At 53.6% G+C, this 13,531-nt stretch overlaps 1 protein-coding gene and 1 long non-coding RNA gene across 2 annotated transcripts in view; both read left to right on the top strand.

Moving 5' to 3' along the window:
* Nucleotides 1-1,658: 1,658 nt before the first annotated feature.
* LOC122681033 lies at nucleotides 1,659-2,509 on the top strand. The gene is made up of 2 exons (XR_006336876.1): nucleotides 1,659-1,755; nucleotides 2,316-2,509. It is a non-coding gene; the product is annotated as an uncharacterized LOC122681033 (long non-coding RNA).
* A 2,166-nt stretch (nucleotides 2,510-4,675) lies between these two features.
* Nucleotides 4,676-13,531, top strand: part of ACSS1 (acyl-CoA synthetase short chain family member 1) — a 43,455-nt gene continuing 34,599 nt past the window's right edge. The window contains exons 1-2 of the mRNA XM_043882704.1: nucleotides 4,676-5,028; nucleotides 13,249-13,345. Of these exons, the coding sequence (XP_043738639.1) occupies nucleotides 4,737-5,028; nucleotides 13,249-13,345 (389 nt within the window). The 5' untranslated portion in view covers nucleotides 4,676-4,736. The remainder of the gene's footprint in view (nucleotides 5,029-13,248; nucleotides 13,346-13,531) is intronic.

The raw sequence follows: 13,531 nt of genomic DNA, 5'->3' as shown, positions 1-13,531 counted from the left end.
CCAGTGACACTTCACAGGCAAAGCCACTGTCTTCTCTGATGGCGCTCTTGACCACTGTGGGCTGTCAGGGGTGTCTCCTGGGGGACACAGAGAACCCCAAGGCCAAAGTCCTTTCTGTGCTGTGTGGGTGGTTGACACCCCAGTCTTTCCTGCTCACAGGAGGCTGGAGACAGTTAAGGGCTTCCAGGGTCTGGTGTTGTCGGCATTTAGGGAACTCACTGAGGGAGTTGCCTGAGAACAGACCTACCCGGAAGTCTGGTGGCTCCTCATATGGGGGTCCTTGGCTCTGGGCGGGCACCACTGCCAGCCCTGAGCCACCTGGAATTCTCTTTGGTTTTCACCTGTGGTCTCTCCCACTCTTTGGTGGTGAACCCTCTCACCCTGGGGCCACTGTGTTCACCCTCCCTCCCGGGGATCCAGTGTGCATGTTATGGGGCACTGCGTGGGGGTCGTGGAGCCCACCCCTGCTGAAGCCAGGGAGGCATGTCACCACTCTCCATTGCTGAAACTGAGGTCATGGGGACATTGGGAAATGGGGACCGGAGGGCAGGAAGCCTGACAGCCTTGTGCGGCCAATCCCAGACCTCCAGCAGCTGCGTGCTCTCCTTCCTTCAACCCACTTTAAGGCTCGTAGTGTGGATTCTCCTTTTCGGTTTTGCTTTGCATTTCAGTCATTTGAGCTGGTGCCTGTTTCCCTGCCCCTCCCTCTCCTTGGGCTCAAGGGGCGTGTCCAGTTCATCCTTATCCAGCTGACAGCCTCCACACTGGCCCATGCACACAGCAGGGAGGGACTCCCCAAATCCTGTCATTGAAGGGAGTTGGGGGAGTGATAAGAAGGGCCAAGGAGCAAGGGGGTCCAGTGACTCAGTGCTGAGGGTCTCCTGGACCCTCATCTACAAAGCCGCTCCTTAGGAGGGTCCAGTGGCGCAGCTCCGAGCAATGTGGGAGGTGGGGCTTAAGAAGGCAAACACCTTACAGCTGCTCAAGTTGTGAGCGCTGAGGCTCCCCACTTGCCATCCATGAGATCTTGGGTGGGCATCTCCCCTCTCTGCGTTTGCTAAGTGAGGATCGGAGCATCCTTCTCTTTGGATTGTGAGGGTTGCCGTCTCCAACTTGAACATCGGGCCTGAGATGTAAAGTGAGCCCAGTTTCCTTGAAAATCCTCTCAGGCCTCTCATGGCTGCACCTGCCAATGCATGGCTTTCTTCAGCGGAGGGCACTGTTTGTGTTTTAAGGGCCGGGGCTTCGGTGATGCGGGCTGCCTGGAGGGCTGGCTGTTCTCAGGACTGTCCAGGCCCCATGGGAAGCTGTTCTGTGGACGTGGCTGGGTGTGGCTCCACCTGCTGTAGTTCCCGGAGGAGAGTCGCTTCCAGCAGGTAGTCTTGGCCTTGGCCTCTGTGACCTCACCTCAGATAACCTGGGCTGCAGGACATGCAGTTCCGTACCACCTGGCTGGTTCTGCAATGTTTTCTGTACACACAATCACTTCTATTTATCCAGCCTGAAGGAAAGCCAGCTTCATACTTCTTTCTTGAGAGTCAATTCCGTGTACTTTCCCTATTGTTCTTGCAGTAGGGGCAGGCAGGGGGCGGGGCAGGGCTGGCCAGCAGTGCTTATCGCTCCGCAGCGGCGGTTAGAGGCCCTGCTCCACCAACAGTCAGCTTACAGCTGTCCTGGGCGGCACAGAGCGTGGTGAAAGGCGGATCGTGGCCTTCTTCCTCGGGCCCTCCCGGCCTTCCAGCCTCGGGGTGGTGGGTAAGCCCGGGGCCATAGGGACAGGCTGAGGACTGTGTCTGGCAGAGTCCTCACTAGTGCTGCCCACCACCGAGGCCAGACTCTAAGCGGCAGCAAACCTCTTCCCCATCCCACCTCCAAGACCTGATGGCAGCAGCCGTCTCCATGGATCGCCGTTTGTGGAACTCCATCCCACTTTGGGTGGCCTGAGGAGCCTGAGTGCCATCTGGGGCTGGGTGGGATCTAGGGACTGGGCTGTGAGGGGCTGCCTGCTGAGCTCTGCCTCTTCAGCACACCGTGTGCTGGTGGGAGGACCCAAACTGGATGCTGGATGATTGCTCCTAGGCAGGGTAACTGGCCTGCACAGCGATCCCTCCTCTTACCAAGGACCTGGGCCTCGTAGGGCAAAAGCTGAGCCTTGGGACCTTGAACCCGTAAAATGAGGGGTAATCATGTTGTTTTGCTTACCAGGTTTGTTATGTGTTAACAGCTGCAAGGAGGCACGGAGACAGAATTATATGACTCCCCTTCCCTTTCTTGTCAGAACAGATACTAATGTTTGTTTTGGTGGAGGTTTATAGGAACATCCTGACTTGACCATGGGCTGACCTCAAGAACAAAGGCTCTGACACCATGAAGTCTGCAACAACTACCTGCCCCCCTGCCATTCCTAGAAAAGGGCTTTGCTGAAAAGTTTTGGGGAGTTCAGGGTTTTTAAGGCATGAGCCTCCTCCCTCCTTGCAGGGCCCTGCAATAAACCTTTCTCTGCTCCAGACTTGGGTGTTTTGGTGTTGTTTGGCCTTATGTCGACTTGCATTTGGTAACATTCTCTGCAGGGGTCTCTAGTCCAGAAGGCTGGAGCTTATGGCAGGGCAACCCGCCTCCAGGAGAGCAGGGCCTGCCTCTGTGGCCTCTCAGGGCCTGGGCTGGGACAGTTAGAGCAGCATTGCTCATCTACTTGTGGGGAACAGATCCTTCCTCTTGAGGGGGAGCCTCTCTCCTACAGAGCAAATGCCTGGGGGTTTTCAGCCACTGCTCCAGCATCTGTAGTCTTCTTTGGGACCCCTGGCCACACTTACAGTCTTTCTCTATTTCAGTTTTATTATTTATTCTATTAAAAATGGTGATTCAGGGAATTTCCTGGCAGTTCAGTGGTTAGGAATTTGTGCTCTCACTGCATAGGGCCCAGGTTCAATCCCTGACTGGGGAACTAAAATCCTGCAGACTGTGTGGCGAGGCTAAAAAAAAAAGAAAAAAGAGGTGATTCCGGCCAAGTGCTGCTGCTGCTGCTAAGTCACTTCAGTTGTGTCCGACTCTGTGCAACCCCATAGAAAGCCCACCAGGCTTTCCCGTCCCTGGGATTCTCCAGGCAGGAACACTGGAGTGGGTTGCCATTTCCTTCTCCAATGCATGAAAGTGGAAAGTGAAAGTGAAGTTGCTCAGTCGGGTCTGACTCTTAGCGACCTCATGGACTGCAGCCTACCAGGCTCCTGCATCCATGGGATTTTCCAGGCAAGAGTACTGGAGTGGGTTGCCATTGCCTTCTTCTCAGGCCAAGCAGTGAAGCAGAAATTGAGGTGGGAGTGGGGTTGCTGCCCAGCATGTGTTTATTTCTTAGGGCTCAGCGTCCTCATATGTTCCACTTGGGAGCTGAGAGTGGGCAGGACTTGATAGCACCAGATAATTTTTAAATTAAGTAGAAAAATGCAGGTCAAGCATTTGGCACAGAGCAGTGCCTATGTCTAAGTGCAAACTGTTCTCACTGGGCCCCAGCCCCCCAGCCTTAAAAAGCAGGCACCATGTGCAAGCAGGCAAGTGCACGCAGGCGCACATGAGAGGACACACACACACACACACACACACACACACACTGGGGCTGACAGTAGAAATTCCTCTTACAGCTAATAGGACGGAACTCAACCAACCAACTTTCAAAATTCCCTTTTCCCTTCTGTTTATCTTATTTAGTTTGTGGGTGTTGCGATATTCGAGTCTAGCTGAGGCAAGTTTCTGTGGGTTCCCTTCTATCTTTCCTGGCTTGATAACTGGGACACAGCCTCCATTCCCGGGCTCCCTGGGTACAGCTGGGGGAGAAAGATATCATGTGTTTCCCCCTCCCCAGGGCTGCATAAGAATAAATGAGTTGGTGTCTGAAACTTGCAGCCTGCAAGGGGCACACAGGGAGCTCAGTAGCGGGGGTGGTGCAGGCACAGAGACCTTAAGGAACTCACCGGATGTCAGAGAGCTAGAAACGTCAGCTTTTGAACCCAGGACACAGAAGCTGGAGCAGCGGGCCAAAACCCCCAGGGGTCTCCTTTGCTGCCACAGAAATGCGGCGGACCCTAGACCACCACCCTGGATACCCCCACAGCCTCTTGGGCAGAGGACCCCATTTAGTCCACGGGGCGGGGGTGCTGCTTGTGTGTGTATATTTTGGCTGGGGTCCGGTGCAGGCAGACCTGAGGGTTCCTTCTCCAGGGCGCATGAAGAGACGAATGCCTTCGGCCTCTGAGATGCTGAATGGACCTAACTGGTAGTTCCCCGGCTCCGCGGTCGCCCCCCGCGCCCGGGAGAGCCTGCGTCCCCGGGTTCCCAGTCTCTGCGGTTCCCCGCGCCGCGCAGCCGTCGGAGCTGGAGGACGCACCAGTTGAAACGCCAGCAGCCCGTCCCGGGACCCCGTACCCCGCGCTCCGGTGGGCCCCCCTTCTCCAGCTGCTCCCCCTCCCTTGGCGCCCGGCTCTGAAGCGCGAGCAGAGGGATGCGGGGGGCGGGGCGGGGGCGGGGCCGGGGCGTTGGCCGGAGGGGCGGGGCGGGGCGGGGCCAGAGAGGGGCGCGGGCATGCGAGGGCCGGGAGCGGGGGCGGGATTGGGCGAGGGCCGGGGCGTCGGCCTGGGGGGCGGGGCCTGGGGCGGGGCCTGGGCGCGCGGCGGGGCCGGGGCGGGGCGCGGGCACGCGGGCGCCCGGTTGCCACAGGGCTCTGAAGCGCGGGACTCTGAGGCGCGATGGCGGCGCGCTGCTTGGGCCGCGGCGTCGGGCGGCTACTAGGCGGCCTCCGCGGAGTTGGGGTGCGGGCGCTGGCGGCCCCCAGGCTCTGGAGCAGCGCCTCCGCCCCTGCAGCGCCGCCCGGCTCCTACCAAGAGCGAATTGCACTGGCAGCTCGCGAGCCCGCCGCCTTCTGGGGGCCACTGGCGCGGGACGCTCTCGTGTGGGACACCCCCTACCACACGGTGAGCGACTGTGACTTCCGCAGCGGCAGGATCAGCTGGTTCCTGGGAGGCCAGTTAAACGTGTCCGGTGAGTGAGCCTGGGGACAGGGGCGTCCCAGCTCGCACGGCCGGGGTACCCCGAGCCCGGCGGCTCCACACGCCCCCTCCTCGGAGCTCTGGCTTCGCTCCCCGGCAAGCGACGCGGCCACCCCGCCCCCACCCGGCCGGCCCGGCCCCGACTCCCCGGTCGTGGCTCGGGTCTCCCGGTGCCCCCTAAGTCTAACGGTGGCTCCCACTGGCCCTCACACCGAGCGTGCCGCCCGGGGGTTGGAAGGCAAGGGGTGCGCCAGGAGCAGGATTTCTCGCCCCCGGGGCCGGCCGGGGACAGAACCGAAAATCTTCTGACCGTTGTCACCGCCAGGTGCCGGCCGGCGACCCGCCTGGGGAGCAGCCTGCCCGTGTAAACAAACGGAGCTTCGCCGGGTGGTGGGGAGGAGGAAGCCGCGCCGGCAGCCGGAGTCAGCCGGCGGGCGGGCAGGCGGGAAGGAAGCAGTGGTGGGGCCTCCCTGCTCTCAGTTTCACCTTCACCCCGAAGACCCAGGGGGCCGGTCTTCCGAGATCTCAGAAGCCAGTTCCATCGCCAGTTTGTCCTCTCTGGCCCCTACTGGAGATTGAATCCCCTACGCTTCTGTCCAGACTTGGGACTGGGGTTCACACTGCCACCCATGCCCCGGGCCAGCCAGGGGCAAAAGGCCCAGCAACTGAAGGAAGGAGGAGGCCGGCTAGGCCTGGGGTGTGGGCAGCCAGGTTGGGGGGGAGCGGTCAGAGGGGGCTGCCTGTCAAGGAGGAAGGGGATAATGGGATAGATGGGAGTCTAGGGGCTGTTTAAGGAAAGGTCTTCCTGACCAAGGCCTGAACTGGGCAGTGGGGTCTAAGTCTCCAGGTTCCACTTCTTTACTGGTCCAGTTTTTCTGTTCCTCTGCGTTTCAGCATCCTCCTGGGTAGACTAGAGGTCACAATGCCCACCCGAGGGGCTGATTGTGATGACCAGGCACACAGGGGTATGGAAAAGGCCCAGCACTTACTAGTGACCAATAAGTGGTAGTGATTTCGACTTGTGAAATTTAGAAGTAGCCAGAATTACAGGTAGTATCTTGCAGTTATTTTTCAAGCAAAGAAATTTAAGGGAACTTTGGACCAGACTTTTTTATATTGTATATTGCTTTGCTGGTTTAATAAAAATGACTCAGTAGATAAGTGTCTTCTCTAAAATTGAGTCAGCAGAAAGTGTCCTTGGACCAGTGGGAGAAAAACTAAACCCTTAGGTTTGCAGGGTTGGTGGAGTGAACCCTGGATTGAGAGAGCCGCGTGCAGAGAGAAGGGGTGGAAGGTTGCAGTTCCTTTAGAAGCTGCTTTGGACTTGGGAGACCTGAGGCTGCCAGGGACATTCAAGGTGAACACGTGCCACCTTTCACTCTCAGATAAGAAGGGGGGAGTGGTGGTGGTGGTGGTGGTGTAATGACAGATCCAATGCTACGGGCAGCCAGGGCCTCGTGAGCCCCACTCAGTCAGGTTCAAGGTCAGGGTTAGGGTGTGCAGCAGACACTCTTCTGCCTCTTTTTCTTCATTTATTTCTCCTTAATGGTTACCTTAGCCAGAAACTGAACTTCAGAAAATTACCTTGTAGTAAAACATCATTTCAGCCACGTTCTCTCATCAAATGTGTATGTGACCCACTCATCTGTCAGGAATATCTCTGATGGTCGCCAGTGTCTGCAAATCACAGAGGTGATCATATGAAAAAGGACCAGACCAAGTCATGGCTATCCTGGAAGCCACTAAAAAGTTGTGGACTGGAGTGGGAGGAGGTGTGTTTTGGCATGCTCTGTCTGTCTGTGTGATGGTTGTGTGATGATGGCTTATTTCAAAGAGCATCACTTAAAACTCCATTTGCCCCTTTAGGAAGGTCTGTACATACAGTTCTCAAAGTGTGGTCCCTGGACCAGCAGCATCAGCAAGACCTGTGAACTTTGTAGAAACATCCTAGATGGCCAGAGCCAGGAACCTGGGGGTGGATCCTCCAGGTGATCCTGATACACACTTAAGGTTGAGAACCACTGACCTGTGTCCAACCAGGGCAGGTGGGGCACCACTAAATGGGCAGATTGGGATGAATGCCAATTTGTCTCTCTCAAACAAACAGAAAGAGTCTGTGGGTGGTACCGTACATTTCAGTGGTGCTGGGTGTGTCTTTGGAACCATACCTAGGTATGAATCTTTGTTTTCCCTTGACCATTTTTTTTTCTATCTAAAATCTTGCCAAGTGCTTAATTTTAATTCATTTTTTAAATTGGAGTATAGTTGATTTACAATTGTGTTAGCCACACAGCAAAGTGAGTCAAGTGTATATATATATATATATCTCCACTCTTTCAGATTCTATTCCCATATAGGTCATTACAGAGTACTGAATAAAGTTCCCTAAGCTCTACAGTAGGTTCTTATTAGTTTACACTATTTTATGTATAATAATGTGTCTGTGTCAATCCCACTCTCCCAACTTACTTACTCCTCCTGCCCTCCCCTGACTGTTCTTTGGTGAGTCTCCTCATTTGTAATGTGAGAACAGTGCGTAACTGAAATTCTTTTCCAGTTCCTATCCGTGCCATTTTCTTAGTCTCTCGATTCCGTGGGTCAGGACTTTGGACAGGGCCTGACGGGAGTGGCTTGCCTCTGCTCCCCGCCTGTGGGACTCTAGTCATCTACCTTGTTCACTCCCAAGTCTGTGGCCTGGCCTGCAGGCTGGGCTTACCTGGAACTGTGGCCTGGAGCACCCACAAGAGGCTTCTCACAGGGTGGTGACTAGACCCAGGGCTGTTGGCTACTGGAGGTCCCAGAGACCGAGGCAGAAGCTGTTAGGCTTCTGACCAGCAGCAGGTGACCTGGGACTGCTGTTAGCATTGAATGTGAAAACGCTTGTGAAGCACTCTGCACTGTCTTCAGAACATTCCTTGCACCCAATCACTGGCCTTTGTTATTTATTAATGAATCCTGGGAGGAGGCTGTGACCTTGAACCTGCTCTTCTCCCATGCTGCTTCGCCTCTGAATGGGACCACACAGGTTTTCCATCTGACCAGCCTATTCTGGGAAGCAGGCTGGGGAGGGCACGCAGGTGGCTGACGTGGCTCTGAAAGCCCTCCTGGACCCTAAGAGAGCCAGGCCATGGTTGGGGGAGGGGCGAGTTGTGGTGTCATAGGGCCCTAGGTGGAGTGGGGTGGAGGTGGGGAGGTAGAGCCGACACCCCCTGCAGTGAACTGCTTTGCACGGAAATTCGAAACTCTTCAGAAAGCCACGTTCTGATAAGGACTCTTTCCAGCTTTTGAAGTTTGGCTCTTTCCCTCGCAGGGCTCAACAGATGTCTTTGCTCCGTGGGTTTAAACTTGAGATGTCAGGAAGCTGCAGATGCAGAACTGGAGGGTAGTGATGTGTTGCTTTCAGAATACAAAACGAAACTATTATGAGTCTGAATTTGAAACACAAGTGTGTGTATTCTTACTTTCAAGCTCGCGGATAGGGACACTGTTTATAACTAGCATTGAACACAGAAATTCCTTGGACGTTTTTTGGAACATTCCTTGCAGCAGTGGAAACCATTTCGCTGTAGCTCTCTCCTCTTCATGACGTGCCTCGAATAATCCAGATGGCAGAAACGTTGAGATGGCAAAAGCCTGCCTCCTAGGCTGCATTTCCTCTCAGTGGCTGAAGTAGCTCACTCAGGTCTTTCAAGGAACTCTCAGTGGACACACAACCTTAGGTCTCAGGAGGAGGGAACCTCGGAAAGCTCTGAATCCTCCCCAGTTGTCAGAGACACAACTTACTTTAAATAGCAGATGTTTCTGGAAAGTTGGCAAATACAGTTTTTGTGATTGACGTAATACCTCAAATTGTGCCAGGGAGGTTTTCTATTTAAAGAAAACCTATTGTGACTCCTCTTGTGAATATTAACTCCCTCATCTCTTTGGATTGAAATTAAATTTTTGTAAAGGGAGGAGGGGCAGGGATGCATTTAAACAACCAAGAAGTTTGTTGGATGGAAATGCCTGCATTTGTGTGTACATGTTTATGATGAAACTGACGACCCTCTGGTTACCTTTTCTTTTTTTAATAATATCTTAATTTTTTTATGTGGGCCATCTTTTAAAAGTTTTTATTGAATTTATTACAACATTCCTTCTGTTTTATGTTTTGGTTCTTTTGGCCTCAAGGTTTGTGGGATCTTAGCCTCCTGACCAGGGGTCAAACCCACAACCCTGCATTGTAAGGCGAAGTCTTAACCACTGGATTGGCAGGGAAGTCCCTCATCACCTCTTCTTAAAAACAAACCCAAACTCACTACACACACCTGCTTACCTGCTTGCAGAGCCACATCAGGCCCGGGTGCAGACTTGCCCTTAGGTGAACTTTGTGATGCCTCATCTCACGACACCCTTGTGAAGTGTCTGGTGGCTCCATTGTACAGATGTGGATGTAAGGACTCTAGCTTGTGTTTGGTGGGGATCATGCATAAAATGCCCCAGTGCCTTGGAGCCTGTGTTCTAATGAGGAGAAGGCCCACAGATCAGTAAAGGAGCAGATCCACATTGGGGACAGTGTTCAAGGTTTTACAGCTGTTAAGGGGAGAATTAGGAAGTTTGTCCCATTGTCCCCTGCCCCCCTTCCAAGGTGAAGGAATCTTAGGGACGTGGTCCCTGCCCATGGGGACCTTGTGACCCAGATGGGGGTGGATTTAGCAGACCTGGTGTTGTGTCAGAATGGGGGCTGCTGGGAAGATGAGTCAGTGCTGAATGGGGTTGTGGGAGGAGAGATTGCTGTGTGCTGGGAAATTTGGAAAAGGATCAAAATAAGAGGTCGGGTTTGAGCCAAGCCTTAAGTTGCTCTATCTCCTTGCCCAACTTTTCTTGGAAATACTTGGAAATGAAATTCTGTTGTCTTGCTGCCCAGTTTGTTGGTGGAGACTTTTTTTTTTAAATGAGAGATGTAAGGGTTTCCTTCCCTTCTTCCTTTTTTTTTCCCTCCCCTCTGCACTTGAGGCAATAGCAGGAGCCATGCAGATGTGTTAAAAGTCAACATACACATGGCATCATAGAGCCACGTTGCCTCAGACCCGGCCCTGTGCTTTCTCTGGACACTGTCATCTGAGGGTTGTCCATGGCAGCTGTGAACTCAGTTTCCCTTGGGGACACAGTCACACCATCTGACCCCATGGCAGGAAAAGTCGAGTAGCATCTAATTACTACCATGCCTCCTAGAGTCCGGAACCGTTACCACCACCAATTAGGAGAGTAAGATTTAGAGGTGGTGTTTAGAGATAAATAGACGAGTCTATGGTTAGTGAGTGGTCGGACAGTGGCCTGACTCTAGAGTGTGGTTTTACCCATGACCCCAGGCTGCCATCCAGTGAGGGCATGGCCGGATGTCTTGCAGAGATGGCAAGGGTCTTTAATTACTCTTATCCAGGAGTCGGACACGACTTAGCGACTAAACCACCACCACCACCACTGGAAAAAGAAAGCTCCCCTGGACTCTGGACTGTACATACCAGGAGACATATGTGCATGTGTGTATGCACCCGCCTGTGTGAAAGAGGTCCTGGACCTGCAGTCACAGCATCAAGTTGAATCTTGGTAGAAGTGAAATCCTCAAGCCCACCCAGACTTGTTCAGTCAGAGACTAAGGGTGGGGCCTCGAAAGTTACATGCTCACAAGTCATCTGGGATCCTCGGGAAGTCAGAAGCCTTAATGTAGTCCCCAAAAGGAACTTCTTGAGGGACAAAGCCAGGAAGATGAGAAGAGGTCTGTTCCTTCTCCCAGGCACCACTCAGCCTGGTGTCACCTGGACCCCACGTCATCCTCCAGCTTGAGGACTCGGCAGGTCCATCCATCATCCAGAATTTGGGGCTTCCTGTGCTCGGAGCCCTGGGTCAGGCTGCAGGTGTCCGAATAGGAACCGGGCATGTGACCCCTGCCCACAAAGGGGCAGCAGGCTGAAAACACCACAGGGGAGTTAGAGTCTGGGAGGCATAAGGTCCCAGGGAGGAGTAGTGCTCCATAGTGGAGTGAGGACATAATGGCTGAGACCTGGGGGCTGAGACCTGGGGGCTGAGTACCAGATGATGTGCAGCAGTGGGGAGGGTGGGACGATGTCCCCCAGGCAGGGAGAAAATGTGCAAAGGCTCAGAGACAGGACCCTGAGCTGACTTGGCATGGCCAGCAAGGGGAGGTGACAGGACCCACCTCAGCTGACAGGTGTGGGTATGACCTCATCAGCAGATTGTTCAAGAGAAGCCAGAAATCTGTGGTCTTAGTGTGAAAACTCTTCTAAAGTTTGGACCAGGGACTTCCCTGGTGGTCCAGTGGTTGGGAGTCTGCCTGCCAATGCAGGGGACTCAGATTCGATCCCTGGTCCAGGAACTAGGATCCCACATGCCGTGGGACAACTGGGCCTGTGTGTCACAATTACTGAGCCCACGAGCCACAATCACTGAAGCCCATGCCCCTAGAGCCTGTGCTCCACAACAAGAGAATCCAGCATGATGGAAGGCCTGCACACCACAACTAGAGAGTAGCCCCTGGCTTTCTGCAACTAGAGAAAGCCTGTGTATGAGAGTGAAGACCCAGCACAGCCAAAAATAAATAAATATTAAAAAAAATGAACTTTGGACCAGACCGACACACCCACAACTGATGTCAGGTTTATTGTGTAAATCCAAGTTTTGCCACCAAGCCCCTTCTTCTCAGTTTGTCTTTCTGCTTTTTTTTGGTGCGGGGGGGGGGCGGGGGGGTGGCATTTATTCTCTTCTGTTTTTCTAGTAATTCAAAGAACTTTCCTGTGGCAGTACGTAGGAATTTTTCCCATGACATCCACCTTTCATTTATCAAGTTTGTGAGGTGTAGCTTATATACCTGTTAGAAACTTGTAATTTTTTAAAAATTTTATTTTTAATTGAAGGATAATTGCTTTACAACATTGTGTTGGTTTCTGCCATACATCAACAGGAATCAGCCATAGGTTTACATATGTCCCTCCCTCTTGAAAGTCCCTCCTACCTCCCAGAGTAAGTGATAGATGAAATATCCTGAGAGGGAAAAAATGTGATTCACATGCAGACAGGCACACAGACACAAGTTAAAGTTCGTAAATGTTTCCATGGGAGTTCACCCTCTCAAGGATTATGGGTTTGTTATGGGGAGAGTCTCCCATAACTTCTGTCAGAATGGTTTTCCATCAGGAAATATTTGTAGGAACTCCCAGCAGAATGATTATCGGGTGGTGACTGACCTTGTATTCTTGTGGTAACCTCTCAGGATTGCTTTCCATCTGATTCTGACCCAGCCCTGTTAGACGTGGCAAAGGGTACATCTCCCATTTTTGTAGGAGAAGATTAACTTGGGAGAAGATAAATAACTGCCCCAAAAAGACAGGAAAGGAAAAATTTATATACCTTGACATGAGGGTGACCCTGAAGACCAGGTGGGCAGTGGCTGCTGGTCCCAAAGCTGTTCTTAGGTATTTATTTCCCTGCTGATGGGGAGGTGAGGAATGAAGACAGGCCACGAGGGCCGGCTGGAAGGGGCTCTGGCAAAAACCAGCCAGAGCCAAGCTCACCTTGAAGTCCAGTCAGTGGTGGTGAACAGGAAGTTAGCAATGAACATGATCCTACTGATCTTCAGGTTGACAGTAAACCACCACAACCGACCTGTTTTTGTGGGCAGTCATATGACCTGAGCTTCAGTAACGGAGGGGGAGGGGAGCGAGCCTCCTGGAAAACTAGCCGGACGTTTCCCTTGTCAGTGCATCACTTCTGGGAGTTGGGTGCTGACTGGACACCTGAGAAGGGATGTGGGTCCTTGTCCTGGATCGCACCCCTACCCCATGAGCACCCTCCCCCTGCACTGCATGGAATCAGGCCATCCTGTTTGCATCCAGTCTTCTTTCCTGCAGCCCAGGCTGCAGTGCTCAGCCCTGGCCTGTGTGTCAGAATCGCCAGGGAGCCTTGAAAACCGCAGGGCCGGTTGGGTCAGGTCGCTGGTCGGGGGTGGTGGCGGTGGGGGCAGGGAATGAGGCTGGGGATTGGGACTTGGGGAGTGCTCCACATGTGAAGCACCTGCTTCAGAATTCCCAGTGGTCACCTGCACCTGAGAGATCTCTCAACCGAGGGAGAACGGCGCAAACCACGCCGACCGGACCCTCCCCATTCCGACTCCAGGGGCATCAAGTGTAACGTCCATGCACCTGTTTTTGTGCAGTCAACTGCTTGGATCAGCACGTTCAGAAGTCCCCGGAGAGCATCGCTTTGATCTGGGAGCGAGATGAGCCTGGAACTGAAGTGAAGATCACCTACAGGTACGGTGTGTCCCCTGATGGCGGGTGCCTCTGCATGCACATGTGGGCGCTAGCACCAAACGCTGCTGCCAAGTTGTGGATGGGAGCAGGCCTGGCGTCCTCATCCACCTGGGCAGTACCTGGTGTCTTTAGATTCTGCTGGAGAGAACAGGGTCCTCAGAAACAAGTATGACGAATGTTCAAGGC

Source organism: Cervus elaphus, chromosome 23 (genome assembly GCF_910594005.1).
Source record: "Cervus elaphus chromosome 23, mCerEla1.1, whole genome shotgun sequence".
Taxonomy (NCBI): domain Eukaryota; kingdom Metazoa; phylum Chordata; class Mammalia; order Artiodactyla; family Cervidae; genus Cervus; species Cervus elaphus.
The sequence above is the reverse complement of the archived record's forward strand: the minus strand, read 5'-3'. Positions and strand labels throughout refer to the sequence as shown.